This window comes from Myxocyprinus asiaticus, chromosome 42 (assembly GCF_019703515.2).
Source record: "Myxocyprinus asiaticus isolate MX2 ecotype Aquarium Trade chromosome 42, UBuf_Myxa_2, whole genome shotgun sequence".
In the NCBI taxonomy this organism is placed as follows: Eukaryota; Metazoa; Chordata; class Actinopteri; order Cypriniformes; family Catostomidae; genus Myxocyprinus; species Myxocyprinus asiaticus.
The window spans coordinates 31,195,001-31,214,764 of NC_059385.1; the positions used below are offsets into that span (position 1 = coordinate 31,195,001).

The window sequence follows — 19,764 nt, forward strand, 5'->3', positions numbered from 1 at the left end:
AAGTAACCCTCCCAACCCTGTGTGTGTGTATATTATATATATATATATATATATATATATATATATATATATATATATATATACATACACACACACACACACACACACTACCGTTAAAAAGTTTGGGGTCACTTGCTTGAAATGTTTCTCATGATCTTAACCTTTTGATCTGAAGGTGTATGCTTAAATGTTTGAAATTAGTTTTGTAGACAAAAATATAATTGTGCCAACATATTAATTTATTTAATTACAAAACTAAAATTGTATTTAAAAAAAAAAAAATCTTTTTTGAAATGGATGACTTGGACCGAATAATTAAGAAAAGCAGCCACTAAGTGCCCAGCATATAGATGGGAACTCCTTCAATACTGTTTAAAAAGCATCCCAGGGTGATACCTCAAGAAGTTGTTTGAGAAAATGCCAAGAGTACATTTCTGCAAAATCTAGGCAAAGTGTGGCCACTTTGAAGATGCTAAAATATAACATAGTTTTGATTTATTTTGGATTTTCTTTAGTCACAACATAATTCTCATATTTCCATTTCTATTATTCCATAGTTGTGATGACTTTATTATTATTCTAAAATGTGAACAAATTAAATAAAATAAAGAATAAGTGACCCTAAACTTTTGAACGATTGTGTGTGTGTGTGTGTGTGTGTATGTGTGTATATATATATATATATATATATATATATATATATATATATATATATATATATATATATATATATAAAAACCTTGCTTTGTCAGTACGTGAATGTTTGCTGTGTGAATGGCTTCATAGGAATCCATTGTTTCGATTCAAAATGTTATTCATGGCAAGAAATTGCTCCATTTAGGTGTGCAAAGGCCTTTAGGCTTGCATTTAGTAGGTGACTGTCCAACTTAAGTTCCTTTCTCAATGTAGGGAATCTGTGTAGTGAACAACTTCAAAGGGACCCACTCCACTCCCACCAAACAAAAACAGGAGGACTATCGCGGTCTTCCATTGATGACATTCCCTCGTGTGGAGAGCCCCCTGGAGACCCTCAGTGCACAGGTAATGTCCTCCTCTGCATTCATATAAGCTGCCCTCCAGCTGTGCAGGCACACTTGCAGAGAGCATAAGAACAAAATGGGCCTGACACAGGAAGCATACGATATGTAAGGGATAATGTACAGTCAGCCAGCTGTTATCGCAAAACAAACCTGATCACCCTGTCAGGGTTTATTTTGCAATAAACTTTTCAGCAAATGTTGATATGCATGAATTATCATGTAGTTAATTCTATTGAAATGTATTTATTACTATGTACTTACTGTGTACATACTTTTTGTTACATTGTACTTACATTTAATGTACCTGCATGTAATAAAATATGTAGTTATTGTGTTGACCCTACGTCTAACTGCCTAATACGACACCTAAACCTAGCTGTAGCCCCTCCTACTATCAAGGTAGCACCTAAAGCAAATCTTGCAAGCTCTAAAAATGACAACAACAACAAACAAAAAAATGTTACACAAATGGAAATTAATGATGGAATTTTCATTTTTGAATAATCTATTAATTTAAACAGAATATAATATAATGATATTTGTTAATGTTTAACTTCTTGGACAAAAATAAATCTTATTTTTTACATTTTGTGCTGTCAGTGAACTCAAACAGAACATGAATTTTCCTGAAATTAGTCCCTGCATATTAAAGGCATTACTTGGCATGTATCTGAAAGTCATTCATGTGATTTGTAATTGTGCAGTGTGTTTTCCATGTCTGTATTAAGGATAGTATTAGTTTAAATTTTATCTGGCTGGAATTTCATATCCCTAGTAGGTTTATTTGGCCCCTGAGTATAACCCAACCACATGCTTTGATATTTGCAGAATTTCCTTATAGAGTGGATATAGCAGTTTACCATTTTTTCCCCAAACTGGGGCATGAGTGAACTGATGCCCAGACAGATGCATTTTATCTCCTTATACAACAGTGAAATACAAAGCTTCCTATACAAATAGATTCTGATGCCCATTGCTGTGGGAAAAATCCAGCTGGATGTCTCTATTGACAGCCAGCAAAAAAACAAAACAAAACAAAGCGCTTGAGGAACTGATGTGGGTCAGAGGAATTCACCTTTACTTGCAAGGCAGAGTTAACACCCTGGTGCTATTTAGTGCTGGCTGTTTCATACAGTCAATGTGGATGTCTGTGGTAAACAAATAAAATAAATCCTGTTGGGATTTGAGAGTACATGTTCTGCTCTGTGGCTTTGTGGGGTTTGATAAATGCGCCTGATGTTTAATCAGCATTTAGGTGATCATCAAGTGCTTCTCAGCATCTGAATCAATGTTACTAGCGTTTAGAATTAACTTTTTAACCTGCCAATAGCATGTGAACTTAGACTATTTCCCGCCATTAAAGGGTTAGTTCACCCAAAAAATGACAATTCTATTATCATTTACTCACCCTCATGCTATCCCATAGCATATATATATTTGCATATATATATGCAAAGATTTCAAACAAACTTCTTTCATGTTGTCATTATGGGGTATTGTTTGTAGAATTTTGAGGAAAATAATGAATTTAATCCATTTTGGAATAAGGCTGTAACATAAAATGTGGAAAAAGTGAAGCACTGTGAATACTTTCCAGATGCACTGTAAATATATATATATATTATAGCTGAGGACATGTGAGGCATCTGTTTCTTAAACTAGAGACTCTAATGTGCTTTTCTTCTTGTTTAGTTGTACATCTGGCCTTCCACATCTCTTTCTGTCCTCGTTAGAGCCAGTTGTCCTTTGTCATTGAAGAATGTAGTGTACACCTTTGTATGAAATTTTCAGTTCCCTATCTTTCACTCACTCAATGTTGTGTCGATGTAGTGACACTAGGGGTCAATCTTGGGAGCCCGGGACACCTCTGGTCTTTGATAAAAAGCCAATGAAAATTGGCGAGTGGTATTTGCATGCCACTCCCCCGGACATACGGGTATAAAAGGAGCTGATATGCAACCACTCATTCCGATTTTCTCTTCGGAGCCGAACGGTCATGCTCACTGAGCTGAATTCCCACGACTGTTCATTCACCTCTGCTGGATCTGACGGGGCATTTCAGCAGCTTCTCCCCCATCTGCACTGGTGCACTGAAGAGAATGTCCCTGGGCGCTTCGGCAGAAATAAAAGAATATATTTCTCTAAAAGAGTGTATGTCTCTAAAAGAGCGGCACACACAGAACGTCTTTTTAAAGACGCATCTTTCTAATGATGCTTTTCCGATTGTGTGTTATTCCTGGTTGCGCTCGTTATCTCTCGCCTTTTGACGGTCACAATCACTGTCTTTCGTGTCTGGGCACTGTTCACGCGGAGACAGCATTCGTGGATGGTCATGTTCTCATTGCGAGGACATGTCCATGGCAACGTTGCGGTCGCGGCTCGCCTTCGTAAGAAAGCAAGCCACCCCAGAGGCTCCCCGCCTCGGTCCTTTTACCTACGGGTATGAGGCCAGCGCGGCTAGCACTGGGGGCGATTTGGGGACCCCAATGGGACCGCCTCTGCCGGGTATCCCCCCGCGGACCTCCCATTCCCCAGCACACTCGTCTGCTCCGATCGGGCTTCCGGATGAGTCCGCCGGCTCGTCTCACGGCAAGTTCGACCTCTTATTCGGAGCCTGTGACAGTGATGAGCTCTCGAGCGCAGCATCAGAGAGCGGGCTTGTCCAGTCGGTAGCCTCAGCTGGGTTCCTCCCTTCGGGGACGATTGCCCAGTCACAGGCTGACGCAGAGATGATGACATGCTTCCCCAGGTGTCGGCTAGAGTGGAACCTTCTGCTCTTTCCTGAACCCTCGCGGCTCGGTGATTGGTTCCTGGGCTCGTGGCGTCGCGCAAAGCCACGCCCCGCCCTCGTTCCTTTCTTCCCGGAAGTGCATGAAGAGCTGATAAGGTCGCGGGAGGCACTTTTTACTTTTCAGCTTCCCCACCTTCACTACCCTCGATGGTGGGGTGGCCAAGGGCTATTCGGCAATCCCCCGGTGGATAAAGGCGCTCGCGGTGCACCTATGCCCGCAGAGCCCCACCACCTGGTGCGGGTGTCCAAAGCCCCCTGTCAAAGGCCTGTAGGTTTACGTCGTCTCTGACGGCCAAGGCCTACGGTGCCGCTGGACAAGCCGCCTCCGCCCTGCACGCCATGGCTCTCCTGCAAGTCCGCCAAGGTGCTAAAGGAACTGCACGAGGGTAGTTCCGCCCCGGGATTGATGCAGGAACTGCGTTCGGCGATCGACCTCACTCTCCGAGCGACGGAGGTCACAGCGCGGTCTCTCGGGCGGACGATGGCCACACTAGTGGTCCAGGAGCGCCACCTTTGGCTCAACCTGGTCGAGATGGGCGAGGCCGACAAGACATGGTTCCTTGCTGCCCCCATTTCCCAGGCGGGCCTATTCAGCGACACCGTCGAAGACTTTGCCCAGCAGTTCTCGATGGTGGCTCAAGATCCCGCACCCCGTCTACTCATCGCCAAGGGCATCCCACTGCGGTGACTGCACCGGCTCTGCCGCAGCCCGGCGTGGAGCCCACTGCAGGAAGCAGACGCCACCCGTCTTGCGGCCGCCCAGAACCTGTGAAAGGCTTCAAAACGCCCTTGAGACGGGCAACCCAGTGACAACGAAACCCGCTGCTCTAGAGCTGGTAAGCAGATCTCTCCATCTTTTTGTTAACTTTTGCATTTTTAATTGTGCTGCATGCCCAAGTGGCTGCAGTACTCAGTGGCTGCAGTACTCAAGAGCTCAGCAAGAGCGGTTTCCTTGTTCCCTGGGTCACGTGTCCGGTGTGCACGGCCGTCATCACGACCACCGTCCACAACTCTATTTGGCAGCTTTGGTGCTCCAGCGGTGGTCTCCCGCCCCTGAGCGCCCAGCTGTGGCACAAATCCGCCCCCAATGTGACAGTCTCCACGGGTCACGAGGACAGGTCTCTTCCTCCCCCGTCCCACGAGGACAGGCCTCTTCCTCCCCCGTCCCAGGCTGTTCCGGGGGTGGTCACAAGGAGCCAGGTAAGTGCTTCGATGTCCTTAGATTCAGAACGGCCTCGACATGGTGTGGCACCTCGAGCTCCGCCCTGCCGTGAGGCCTAACCTGTGGGTACGTCCAATGACGTTGTCCCTTTGGTCCCCCTTGCACGGAACTTGGATGCATGGCTTGCGCTTTCCAATCCGTCGCGAGGGCTGGTCCGGACCATCCGACTCGGCTACACGATTCACTTCGCCGGGCGTCCGCCCAGGTTCAGCGGTGTCCGCTTCACCTTGGTGAAGGATGAAAACGCTGCTACCTTGCGCGGAGATCGCTACCCTCCTACGGAAGGGCGAGATAGAACCTGTCCCTCCAGCCGAGATGAAGTAGGAGTTTTTCAGCCCCTACTTCATCGTACCGAAAAAAGGTGGTGGGATGCGGCCAATCTTGGACCTGTGAGTACTGAGCTAGGCTTTACACAGACTCCCGTTCAAGATGCTGATGCAAAAACGCATTCTGGCGAGTGTACGGCATCAAGATTGGTTCGCGGCGGTAGACATGAAGGATGCGTACTTCCACGTCTCGATCCTTCCGCGACACAGACCCTTCCTGCGGTTTGCATCAGAGTCAGGCGTATCAGTACAAAGTCCTACCTTTCGGCCTGTTCCTGTCTCCTCGCATCTTTATGAATGTCGCAGAGGCTGCCCTTGCCCTGTTAAGGGAGGTGGGCATTCACATTCTCAACTATCTCGAAGACTGGCTAATCCTAGCTCATTCTCGAGACATGTTGTGTGCACACAGGGACCTGATGCTCTTACACCTCAGCCGACTAGGGCTTCGGGTCAACTGTGAAAAGAGCAAGCTCCTCCCGGTTCAGAGCATCTCTTTTCTTGGTTTGGAGTTGGACTCAGTCTCCTTGACGGCGCACCTTATGAACGAGCGCGCCAAGCCGGTGCTTACCTGTTCAAACAGAAAACAGCGGTTCCACTGAAATGGCGGTGGCCACCCCGTTCGGGTTGATCCATATGAGGCCGCTTCAGTACTGGCTCCAGACTCGAGTCCTGAGATGGGCATGGCGCCACGGGACACATCGCGCGGTCATCCCGCCGGCCTGTCACCGTCTTTTCAGCCCTTGGACCGACCTCTCGTTTCTACGGGCAGGCGTTCCTCTAGAACTGGTCTCCAGGCGTGTCGTGGTCACGACAGACGCCTCCAAAACGGGCTTGGGCATTGTTTGCAATTGGCACGCAGCCGCCGGCCTCTGGACAGGTCCGTGATTGCATTGGCACATCAACTGCTTCGAGTTGTTGGCAATTCTGCTCGCCCTGTGGAGGTTTCAGCCATTGATCCAGGGCAAACACGTGTTAGTTCAGACAGACATCACGACAACGGTAGCATATGTCAACTGCCAAGGCGGTCTGCGCTCTCATTGTATGTCACAACTCGCCCGCCGTCTCCTCCTCTGGAGTCACTCACATCCCGGGCAACCTCAACACTACAGTGGACACGCTGTCACGACAGGTTACCCTCAGGGGAGAGTGGAGACTCCACCCTCAGGTGGCCCAGCTGACTTGGAGTCGATTCGACGGGCACAGGTGCACCTGTTCGCCTCCCAACAATCCAACCCACTGCCCGCTCTGGTACGCCCTGACCGAGACCCCCTCGGCATAAACGCGCTGGCACACAGCTGGTACGGTGGTCGACACAATCACTCAGGCTAGGGCCCCCTCTACGGGGTGCCTGTATGCCTTTTAAGTGGCATCTGTTCGCTAAGTGGTGTTCTTCCAGTCGGGAAGACCCCCAGAGATGCGCAGTCGGATCAGTGCTTTCCTTCCTGCAGGAGAGGCTGGAAGGGAGGCTGTCCCCTTCTACCTTGAAGGTGTACGTTGCCACCATAGCAGCACACCACGACGCAGTCGACGGTAAGTCTTTAGGGAAGTACGACCTGATCATCAGGTTCCTAAGAGGTGCCAGGAGCCTGAATCCCTCCAGACCACGCCTTGTTCCCTCATCGGACTTCTCTGTAGTTCTTCAGGGTCTACAGATAGCCCACTTTGAGCCGTTGCAGTCAGCCGAGCTTAAGGCACTCTTCTTGAAGACTGCCCTCCTGACTGCGCTCACTTCCATCAAGAGGGTAGGTGACCTGCAAGCGTTCTCTGTCAGCGAAACGTGCCTGGAGTTCGGTCCGGGTTACTCTCACGTGATCCTGAGACCCTGACCGGGCTATGTGCCCAAGGTTCCCACCACCCCTTTAGGGACCAGGTGGTGAACCTGCAAGCGCTGCCCCAGGAGGAGGCAGGCCCAGCCCTATCGTCACTGTGTCCGGTGCACGCTTTAAACATCTATTTGGATTTCACGCAGAGCTTTAGAATCTCTGAGCAGCTCTTTGGCTGCTTTGGTGCACAGCGGAAAGGAAGCGCTGTCTCCAAGCAGAGGATCGCCCACTGGCTCATTGACGCCATAACTATGGCATATGTCGCCCAGGACATGCCGCCCCTGGTAGGGCTACAAGCCCATTCTACCAGGGGTATAGCTGCTCCCTGGGCCCTGGCCAGGGGTGCCTCTCTAACAGACATTTGCAGAGCAGCGGGCTGGGCAACACCCAACACTTGTGCAAGGTTCTACAACCTCCTGGTCATCCCAGGTAGTGGCACACAACACAAGCGGATAAGCCCGGGATAGCTGGCCGGGTGTATCGCTTGCACATAGCGCTTTCCACCTCCCTTGGAGCTGAAGACGTGCGCCATTAATTCCCAGTAGTGTTCACAAACTTTGTTCCCTGGTTGACTTCCTCCGAGCCCTGTGGCAGTCGAATTTTCGGAGAGATTCGCTGCCAGCCCAGTACACGCGCTAACTAAAAGCCCTGTTCTGGGGTTGGTGCTCCGCATGTGGTGGTTCCCTTTAAGGCTAACCCCATGCAATTATATATCTTCTGCTAATTTGTTTCCCTGTTGGCAAACTGCGTCTTCCTTGGGCAGAGCCCCTCTGCCCCAGTCTCCATGTTTGTAGTAACTCCTCCCCCATTGGGGAGGATCTACCTTGAAGACTCTCCACATGGTTGAAAAGACCATGTGACGTATTTTTCCACTTAAATATCCCCCCTCTCTTTGGGCGAGATAAACCCCCTTCTTTTTTAGGGAGTGGAAAAAAAGAAGGGGAGAAGAGGCCACGACTGGGTTAAGGCTGTCTCTATCTTTTGGGTAGTCGACTTGTCCCCAAAAAGGGCCGTTCGACACTCATAACTATGTTGGGGGAGGTTACGTGTATACCTGGTGTGCTGGTTATGAGGCACACAGCAGTCTGCCCACCACACACCGCCAGTTCACGTAACACAGTTCAGCCAATTGTGGCGTTTCGTATAGGGACCCCTAGTGTCACTACATTGACACAACGTCAAGTGAGTGACAGATAGGGAACGTCATGGTTACTTGTGTAACCTCCGTTCCCTGATGGAGGGAACGAGACGTTGTGTCCGTCCTGCCACAACGCTGAACTACCCGCTGAAATGGCTGGACCTTATATCGGCTCCTCAGCATAAAACCTGAATGAGTGGTTGCATACCAGCTCCTTTTAAACCCGTATGTCCGTGGGAGTGGCATGCAAATACCACTCGCCAATTTTCATTGGCCTTTTATCAAAGACCAGGGGTGTCTCGACATAACGTCTCGTTCCCTCCATCAGGGAACAGAGGTTACACAAGTAACCATGACGTTTTTTGGCAATCACATGTCCTCAGCTGACAGCTTCATTGAATTCTTGCTCAACACCAGTTTCATGTACAACAGTAAAGAGAAGACTCAGGGGTACAGGCCTTGTGGGAAGAATTGCAAAGAAAAAGACACTTTTGAAACAGTAAAACAAAAAGAAAAGGTTAGAATGGGCAAAGAAACACAGACATTGGACAGCAGATAATTGGAAAAGAGTGTAATGGATCTTAACCCCATTGAGCATTTGTGGGATCAGCTAGACTGCAAGGTGCATGAGAAGTGCCCAACAAGACAGCCACATCTATGTCAAGTGCTATTGGAAGTGTGAGGTGAAATGTCACCTGAGTATCTGGACAAACTGACAGCTAGAATGCCAAGGATTTGCAGAGTTTTCATTGTCGTTGAGGATTTTTTGATGAGAACTCTTTGAAGTAGTTTAAGAAGTTCTGAATTTTTTTTTTTCAAATTGTAATAGTAATTTTTCACATTATTAATGTCCTGACTATACATTGTGATCAGTTGAATGCCACTTTGGTGAATAAAAGTACCAATTTCTTTCCATAACAGCAAAATCTCTACATTATTCCAAACTTTTGGCTGCCAGTGTATGTACACTGATCAGCCACAACATTAAAACAACATTAAAACCATCTGCCTAATATTGTGTTGGTCCCACCAAAATAGCGCCAACCCACATATCAGAATAGCATTCTGAGATGCTATTCTTCTCACCACACTGTACAGAGTTACCGTAGGCTTTGTCAGTTCAAACCAGTCTGGCCATTCTCTGTTGACCTCTCTCATCAACAAAGCGTTTCCATCTGCAGAACTGCCCCTCACTGGATGTTTTTTGTTCTTGACACCATTCGGAGTAAATTCTAGAGACTGTTGTGTGTGAAAATCCCAGGAGATCAGCAGTTACAGAAATACTCAAACCAGCCCGTCTGGCACCAACAATCATCCATGCGATTATCTAATCAGCCAATCATGTGGCAGCAGTGCAGTGCATAAAATCACGCAGATACGGGTCAGGAGCTTCAGTTAATGTTCACATCAACCATCAGAATGGGGGAAAAAGTGTGATTTCAATGATTTGGACCGTGGCATGATTGTTGGTGCCAGATGGACTGTGAGTATGTCTGTAACTGCTGATCTTCTGGGATTTTCACACACAACAGTCTCTAGAATTTACTCTGAATGATTTCAAGAACAAAAAACATCCAGTGAGGGGCAGTTCTGCGGATGGAAACACCTTGTTGATGAGAGAGGTCAACAGAGAATGGCCGGACTGGTTCGAACTGACAAAGTCTATGGTAACTCGGATAACCGCTCTGTACAATTTTAGTGAGCAGAATAGTTGCGGGTTGGTGCTGTTTTGGCGGCACGAGGGGGACCTACACAATATTAGGCAGGTGGTTTTAATGTTTAAAGTTTCTCTAGATTTACTATTTATAGGCATGTGTTTAAGTAAAATAAACACGTTTGTTTTATTTTATAAAGTACTGACAACATTTCTTCCAAATTCCAAATAAAAATATTGTCATTTAGAGCATTTATTTGCAGAAAATGACAACTGGTTAAAATAACAAAAAAAGATGCAGCGTTTTCAGTCCTCGAATAATGCAAAGAAAACAAGTTCATATTCATTTGTAAACTACACAGTACTAATGTTTTAACTTAGGAAGAGTTCAGAAATCAATATTTAGTGGAATAACATTGATTTTCAGTCACAGCTTTCATGCGTCTTGGCATGCTCTCTACCAGTCTTCCACATTGCTGTGAATTTTATGCCACTCCTGGCACAAAAATTCAAGCAGCTCGGCTTTGTTTGATGGCTTGTGGCCATCCATCTTCCTCTTGATCACATTCCAGAGGTTTTCAATGGAGTTCAGATCTGAAGATTAGGCTGGTCATGACAGGGTCTTGATCCGATGGTCCTCCATCCACATCTCCACATCTTAATTGACCTGGCTGTATGGCATGGAGCATTGTCCTGCTGGAAAAACCAATCCTCAGAGTTGGGAAACATCATCAGAGCAGAAGGAAGAAAGTTTTATTCCAGGATAAGCTTGTACCTGGCTTGATTCATGCGTCCTTCACAAAGACGAATCTGCCCGAATCCATCCTTGCTGAAGTACCCCCAGATCATCACCAGTCCTCCACCAAATTTCAGTGGGTGCGAGACACAGTGGCTTGAAGGCCTCTCCAGGTCTCCGTCTAACCATTAGACGACCAGATGGAGGATCTGTGATGATCTGGGGGTGCTTCATGGATTCTGGCAGATTCCTCTCAATGGGAATGTGCAGTCGGCATTTCACCTGAGACTTCTAGTGACAAAGTGATTTCTCAAGCTAATTTCATGTTTAGTTTAAGTTTGTTGAACTTAAACATGCAAGTTTGCTTGGCTGACTATTGTTAAATTTTCAAAACCATTTTTTTCCTCGCATTTGGCACTTAGCAAGTGTTAATTTCGGATGCTCTGTATAACTGTCTGACTGTAATTTTATTTGTGTTTTAGAATCATTCGGTGTCCATGACTGAAGTCACATGACTAAGGGGACAACACCACGTCACATTTGCTTCACCTCAACACTTCTAGGCACAAAGAGTTTTTGTACTGTGGCATACTGTAAAAAAAAAATTAAAAAGACAGTATTATGTTGTAACTAGTTGTACCTAGAAGCAGCTGTTTTGTACATTTTGTATAAGAGAGTGCTGCAGCTTTCCCTCATAACGTCAACACTGCTCGATTCATGTCCAGATTTATGCCTTCTTTGTCATGTATACAGTCTATATAATGTCATTGTTGTTCTGTGGTATTTGTACAAAGGTTTTATTTTGATTTTTCCCTGTACATTTTTGGACATAGATAATTTTTGTATTCTTTTTGTTATCTGCATAAAGCATTTTGATCAATTTTGCCTGCTGATTTTCCAGGAATGTTTTTGGTATACCTATTTTTGGTGTAAGATATAAAAGAAAACGTTGAATTGTTACACGTCATTGTATCTGATTCTCCGTTGTTATCTTTCAATGGCCATGTGCTCAGCATGAAATACATTGTTGAAATACATTGAAATTGTTTAATAACCTGTTATTCCTGACTGTATTCTGTTTCTTTTTTCTTTAAAGTTTGCATTTCATTTGAAATGCTAAATATATTTTCCTTGTAGTCTGTCAAATAAATAGTGTAGCTGAGTCCAATAATATGAGTGGGTTTCATTTTTTAAGAGAAGACATGATTTGTTGCCTGTTTTTGAAGTTAATGATGTTTCTTAGGTATTTTAAGTAATAGCTCTAGGGGACTTTGGGTCACATAATTTTTGGGGGGGATAGGAGCAGATTTAATGAGCTTTGCAAAGAAGTTAAATATAGTATAGTACTTTGCATGTTACATTTAGAGAGGCATCCAGTTATCATTTTGGAAATAAAAACACTGCATTTTTAATGTTTTAGTTTTTTTGTTTTTTGTCAATAAATGAGTCCAGAAAGAGATAATAAAAAGAGCAACTCAAATAGATTAAGGTCACATCCACAGTTATCTGTTTAAGTTTACAAAGTCCGATTTCAGTTTTATAACATCATCACTTTCTAAAGTAGGCTTATAAGTTTTTGTTTTTTGTTTTTTTCTGAGCATTTTCAAAAGTCTCCATTTTCAGTGCCGTTCCAGTGTGAATGAGAGCCATAAATGTTGTGAAATTAATGCATTTGCAAACTAAAATGTATTAGTGTGGACGTGGCTCAAGTCAAGAACATTGCATTGCACTGTTGTATACTGCACTTTTTGCAAATTAAGCTGTATTCCATGCAAACTGTGCACAGTATGCATACTGTATAAAGTATGTGTATTTGCAGTAGAATTAAATAACTATTCCAAACATAATATGCCACAAGGCTTTGTTCACAATAGGGTTCCTGCTTCGTGTCTTTCACTGGCGATATCTCCAGTGGCGTTGCGAAAGGGAGGCTTCGTGGGCTTAAGCCACTCATGTTTTGTTCCAAGACAAATCTTTTTTTGAAGATTCACACACGATTCACTTCACAAATAAAATGTTTATAACTTTGTTCACCCAGTAGTCCATCTGTCAGTGATGAAAAGCAGTGGGCGCTGGACATGGTACATTACCACTTTGCGTGTTTATTCAGTTCACAACAGAAACGTTCGTCATTAGGGTTTTAAAGCCATCACATGTATAGCTGTCTCTGTGCAGGTTTTAACAACCCGTCATTGTTTCAAAGAACTGATGAGGCAATGCATGCTTAACCAGGTAGGGTACAACAGGGCTAAAGGCACACCTTAAGAATTTTTTTTTTTTTTTTTCTGTTCACAAAGTGTATCAAGATATATATTATTGAATATTAATGGAACAACATAATTTGTGTGAAAAGAAATAAAGTAGTGATTGTTTTTTTTTTTGTTGTTTTTTTTTAAGGTGTCAAGGGAGCCTTTTACCTTACACTTGGGGTAAAAGGCCCCCACATTTGGTGTAAATGTCCCCAAGGGTGGTTATAGTGATATCGTGTAAATACAGGGACATAGCTAGAGTGCAAAACTTGTCAACATAAGCAAATACTTTTGAGACTACAAGATGTTTTTTTGTTTGTTTTTTTTCTTAGTAAAAAATTAAGATAATTCTTTATTTATTCAAAATAACCTGAAGGGTGCACCATTTTCTGTTAATTTCAATCACATATTTGCATTTCATAACATCTCAAGTATTCTATAAACAAATGAATCTCCATTGTGGTTTAATCAGTCAATGTGAGCCCACTTTAAACATGTTCATAACACATCTATTCACCCCACTTAAGAAAAAATATATGTTTTATGGGGACCTGTAGTCCCTGTAGCCCACAGGGGCATTTACCCCAAATACTATCTTTTCACTTATTGGACAGTTATTAAAAAAGAAAATCTCATTTAATAACCTTGAACAAAACTGAAAATGACAAAGTATTTAGTCTCTAAATACATAATCATACATTTATAGTCTAAATACATTTAGTCTCTAAGTAAATGTAATCATTTCTCAGGGATTCTCATTAACTACATAAATTTACAACATTTTCAAATTATATAACATAAGATTAAACATTTGTTGACCTAGTTGAACGGCTCCTAAAAACTTGATCCAATCTTCAACTTAGTTATAACAATACTGAGGTTTCTTTAATGGGCTTTGCAATTAACAACATTGAACAACTAGTTTAAACAATCAGGGTCAGTGATTGAGAAAGTGTGTGAACCTCTTGGATCATGACCTCCTCTAAAGAGAACTTCCAGTCAATGCTGGTTTGACCTGCCACTTCACTTGACATCACGAGAGAATTCTATTCTAAGAGCAATATGGTCAGATAAAAGATTTTAAAGCTCAAAAGTTTGAAAAGGGTTTACATTTATTTGGACTTTACTGTATGGTCTTTATTAGTCCATAGGCAGATATATATGAACATATGAGGCAATGGTTGAATATTACATGGTATTATCTAGTATTATCTATGAACACCGATGTCAATATCTGGAGAGCAGGGTGGCTAATGACCATTATAATGCCGATAACAGTGCAAAATAAAATTGTTTTGCAGTCGATGCAATAATCTAATCTGGACAGATCGGCCGATTAATTGGCCATAGCAATATATCAGTCTATCACTAGTTTTGTCACTTCACTTGACATATTATTTCTTATAAAAACATTATGATGAAACATCTTAAATACCAGAAATTACGTCTGCCTGAAGCGACTTAGTTCCACATGGCATTGTTCAATGACCTGCATAAATGAGAAACTTCAAAGCCAAAAACTGAACTTGCACAGTACAAAGATTGGAGGAAACAAATCACTGCACATCAACAACATCCTGATGCAAGCTGTTGGTAAGTTTGAGAATAAACAGTATGGGGAAGATGCGCTGCTTCAGGGCTTCAGTGACTTACAATCATTAACGGACCAATGTATACTACAGCAGAATGTCACGATGACTGTATGTGATCTAAAACAAAATATGCTCAGCAATTTAATGTGACTATGATGCAATGCCCAGGCATTTCAATACAGTGATTTCAAAATGATATTCAATATGTTGTAGAATAGCCAAGTCAAATCCCTAACCTTATACAAAAGCATACATTAAAAGAATATTTTGCATAAAAGAATAAACTACAGTAGTTGCTAACTGCTGTTCAGAACTGATCAGTCCATACAAAACAACATTTTATTGAGATTATTGCAAATAAAGGCTTTATAAATTTACTTGTGCTTTATTTCAAATAAATGCTACTTGGTTCAGTATTTCGCTATTTAGTGCAATGCATGTTTTAGTGTGGTTTAAGTATCCATATACTTTTTAGTACCACTATATATGACTCTACAAATCTATGTTATTTGGATACAGAGAGTAAGATGCAGATGCAGGACATTTAGACTGCCATTCTCTAATATGGGCTAAAATGTCCATATACAGGCCGTTGCATATGGCAAAAATGATGAGTATTAGCTTATATTATTTCCAATTACTACATTATAAAAAATCTAACCATCTTAACTGCAAACACTACAATTAATAATAAAATTATATTATATACATTTATTTTCATTTATAAAGTATGAGTCTAAACTCGTTTTATTTTTCAGAGAAGCATGTTGGAGTCACGCAGCTCATGATTTCATGTTACAATATGTTTATAGCTACTGCTGCAGTGTCTACAACCTCAAGTCAATAATATAGAAAGAGCATGAAAAGCATCAAATCTCTGAATATCCTGAGGAGTTTAGATGTAGTTTCTCCTATTTTATTTTATTTATTTATTTTTTTTGTTTAACTGTATAAAGTATGTGTATTTGCAGTAGAATGAAATAAATATTCCATACATAATATGCCGCAAGGCTTTGTTCACACGCCTCGTGCCTGCGGCCGAATCACAGTAGTGCTGATGTAGGGCCATATCGCACGATTGCGAGTGTGATATAGTATATACAACAGCTCAATGAACAAGTAAATAAAAAATAAAATAGGAGAAACTGAGTATGGTCATAAAAACGTCATGGTTACTGGTGTAACCTCCGTTCCCTGATGGAGGGAACGAGACATTGGTGTCGATGTAGTGACACTAGGGGTCACTCTTGGTCTTTGATAAAAGGCCAATGAAAATTGGCGAGTGGTATTTGCATGCCACTCCCCCGAACATACGGGTATAAAAGGAGCTGGTATGCAACCACTCATTCAGGTTTTACGCTGAGGAGCCGATATAAGGTCTGGCCATTTTAGCGGGTAGTTCAGCGTTATGGCAGGAGGGACCAACGTCTCATTCCCTTCATCAGGGAACGGAGGTTACACCAGTAAACATGACGTTCCCTATCTGTCACTCACTCGACGTTGGTGTCGATGTAGTGACACTAGGGGTCCCTATACAAAACGCCACAAGGCTGAACTGTGTTACGTGAACTGGCGGCGTGTGGTGGGCAGACTTGCTGTGTGCCTCATAGCCAGTGCAGCAGGTCGACACGTAACCTCCCCCAACATAGTTATGAGTGTCGAACGGCCCTTTTTGGGGACAAGTCGACTACCCAGAGATAGAGACAGCCTTAACCCAGTCGTGGTCTCTTTCCCCTTCTCTTTTTCCACTCCCTAAAAAAGAAGGGGGATTATCCGACTGGGCCGCCAGGTCTAGTCGGGGGGTGTCCCTCCCAAGGGGAGGACACCGCGGAGATCACACCTCGCCCCAAGAGAGGGGGGGATATTTAAGTGGAAGAATACATCACATGGTCTTTCCAACCATGTGGAGAGCCTTCAAGGTAGATCCTGCCCAATGGGGGAGGAGTTACTACAACATGGAGACTGGGGCAGAGGGGCTCTGCCCAAGGAAGACACAGTTTGCCAGCAGGGAAACGAACTAGAGGAAGATATAGATCGCATGGGGTTAGCCTTACAGGGAACCGCCACATGCGGAGCACCTACCCCAGAACCGGGCTCTTAGTTAGCGCGTGTACTGGGCCGGCAGCGAGTCTCTCCGAAAACTCAACTGCCACAGGGCTCGGAGGAAGTCAACCAGGGAACAACTTTTGTGAACACTACTGGGAATTAACAGCGCACGTCTTCAGCTCAAAAGGAGGTGGAAGGCGCTATGTGCAAGCGATACACCCGGCCGGCTATCCCGGGCTTATCCGCTTGTGTTGCGTGCCACTACCTGGGACGAAACCGGTTCCACCCGGAGGTTGTAGAACCTTGCAAAGGTGTTGGGTGTTGCCCAGCCCGCTGCTCTGCAAATGTCTGTTAGAGAGGCACCTCTGGCCAGGGCCCAAGAAGCCGCTACACCACGGGTAGAATGGGCTCGTAGCCCTACCGGGGGCGGCATGTTTTGGGCGAGATATGCCATAGTTATGGCGTCAATGAGCCAGTGGGTGATCCTCTGCTTGGAGACAGTGCTTCCTTTCCGCTGTGCACCAAAGCAGACAAAGAGCTGCTCAGAGATTCTAAAGCTCTGCGTGCGATCCAAATAGATGGTAAACTGGCCCGCCCAGATGTGGTGCTCGGACCTCATGCTCCTCGTGACAGCCTCTGCGTCCTCCCTGACCTTGCACAGGGTCTGTGCGAGCAGGCTCACTGGGGGAAAATGCATGTTTGCGAATGCCAGGGAACCAGCTGTGTGCCAGCACGTCTATGCCGAGGAAGGCCTCGGTGAGGGCGTACCAGAGCGGGCAGTGGGAGGATTCTTGGGAGGCGAACAGGTGCACCTGTGCCTGACCGAATCGACTCCAAATCAGCTGGACCACCTGAAGGTGGAGTCTCCACTCTCCCTTTAGGGTAACCTGTTGTTACAGCGTGTCCGCTGAAGTGTTGAGTTTGCCCGGGATGTGAGTGGCTTGCAGCGACTTGGTGCTGCTAACTCTGTTGGAGGAGACGGCAGGCGAGTTATGACATACAGCGGGAGCGCAGACCGCCTTGGCGGTTGACATATGCTACCGCTGCCGTGCTGTCTGTCTGAACTAGCACGTGCTTGCCCTGGATCAACGGCCGGAACCTCCGCAGGGCGAGCAGAATTGCCAGTAACTCGAGGCAGTTGATGTGCCAACGCAGCCGTGGACCCGTCTAGAGGCCGGCGGCTGCGTGCCCGTTGCCAACAGCACCCCAGCCCGTTTTGGAGGCATCTGTCGTGACCACGACGCGCCTGGAGACCAGTTCTAGTGGAACACCTGCTCGTGGAAACGAGAGGTCAGTCCAAGGGCTGAAAAGACGGTGACAGACCGACGTAATGGCCACGCGGTGTGTCCCGTGGCGCCATGCCCGTCTCGGGACTCGAGTCTGGAGCCAGTGCTGAAGCGGCCTCATATGCATCAACCCGAGCGGGTTGGCCACCGCTGAGGATGCCATATGCCCCAGGAGCCTCTGAAATTTTCAGTGGAACCACTGTTTTCTGTTTGAATGCCTTCAAACAGGCCAGCACCGACTAGGCGCGCTCGTTCGTAAGGTGCGCCATCAAGGAGACTGAGTCCAACTCCAAACCGAGAAAAGAGATGCTCTGAACCGGGAGGAGCTTGCTCTTTTCCCAGCTGACCCGAAGCCCTAGTCGGCTGAGGTCTGAGAGCACCAGGTCCCTGTGTGCGCATAACCCGTCTCGAGAGTGAGCTAAGATTAGCCAGTCATCGAGATAGTTGAGAATGCGAATGCCCACCTCCCTTAACGGGGCAAGGGCAGCCTCTGCGATCTTCGTAAAGACGCGAGGAGACAGGGACAGGCCGAAAGGGAGGACTTTGTACTGATACGCCTGACTCTCGAACGCGAACCGCAGGAAGGGTCTGTGTCGAGGAAGGATCGAGACATGAAAGTACGCATCTTTCGGGTCTACCGCCGCGAACCAATCTTGATGCCGGACGCTAGCTAGTATGTGTCTTTGCGTCAGCATCTTGAACGGGAGTCTGTGTAAGGCCCGGTGCAGTACTCGCAGGTCCAAGATTGGCCGCAACCCACCGCCTTTTTTCGGTACAATGAAGTAGGGGCTGTAAAACCCCTTCTTCATCTCAGCTGGAGGGACAGGTTCCATCGCGTCCTTCCGTAGGAGGGTAGCGATCTCCACGCAAGGTAGCAGCGTTTCCGTCTTTCACCAAGGTGAAATGGACACCGCTGGACCTGGGCGGATGCCCGGCGAAGTGAATCGCGCAGCCGAGTCGGACGGTCCGGACCAGCCCTCGTGATGGACTGGAAAGCGCAAGCCATGCGTCCAAGTTCCGCGCAAGGGGGACCAAAGGGACAACGTCATCGGATGTTCCAGCAGGTGGGGCCTCGCGGCGGGGCGGAGCTCGAGGTGCCACACCACATCGTGGCCGTGCTGAGTCCGAGGACATCGAAGCACTTACCTGGCTCCTTGTGACCACCCCCGGAACAGCCTGGGATGGGGGAGGAAGAGATCTGTCCTCGTGACCCGTGGAGACTGTCACATCGGGGGCGGATTTGTGCCACAGCTGGGCGCTCAGGGCGGGAGACCGCCGCTGGAGCGCCAACCTGCCAAATGGAGTGGTGGACGGTGGTCGTGATGCCAGCCATACACACCGGATATGTGACCCAGGGAACAAGGAAACCACTCTTGCTGAGCTCTTGAGTACTGCAGCCACTTGAGCATGCAGCGCAATTAAATGCAAAAGGTAACAAAAAGATGAAGATCTGCTTACCAGCTCCAGAGCAGCGGGTTTCGTTGTCCCTGGGTCGCCCGTCTCAGGGGCGCTTCGAAGACATCCGTGGGTTCTTCGGTGCCAGCTGTTTGGTCGGCTTCCTGCGGTGGCTCCACGCCGGGGCCGGGCCAGAAGGGCGGATGAGTAGATGGGGTGCGGGATCTTGAGCCGCGCCGGGGCAGGATATGCCGGCCAGCATCCATCTACTGCTCTACCATCGAGAACTGCTCGGCAAAGTCCTCGACAGTGTCGCTGAGTAGGCCCGCCTGGTAAATGGGGGCAGCAAGGAATCGTGTCCTGTCGGCCTCACCCATCTCAACCAGGTTCAGCCAAAGGTGGTGCTCCTGGACCACTAGTGTGGCCATCGTCCGCCCGAGAGACCGCGCCGTGACCTCCGTCGCAT

General features: G+C 46.1%; 1 protein-coding gene across 3 annotated transcripts in view; it reads left to right on the plus strand.

The window, feature by feature from the left end:
- Window positions 1-11,969, plus strand: part of LOC127432645 (phospholipid phosphatase-related protein type 1-like) — a 152,030-nt gene extending 140,061 nt beyond the window's left edge. For 2 of the 3 annotated variants that reach the window (XM_051683964.1, XM_051683965.1), the window contains 2 exons: window positions 910-1,041; window positions 11,213-11,969. In XM_051683964.1, coding sequence (XP_051539924.1) covers window positions 910-1,041; window positions 11,213-11,245 — 165 coding nt within the window. In that variant the 3' untranslated portion in view covers window positions 11,246-11,969. The remainder of the gene's footprint in view (window positions 1-909; window positions 1,042-11,212) is intronic. The other variant, XM_051683963.1, reaches the window with a different exon arrangement.
- The last annotated feature ends 7,795 nt before the right edge of the window (window positions 11,970-19,764 follow it).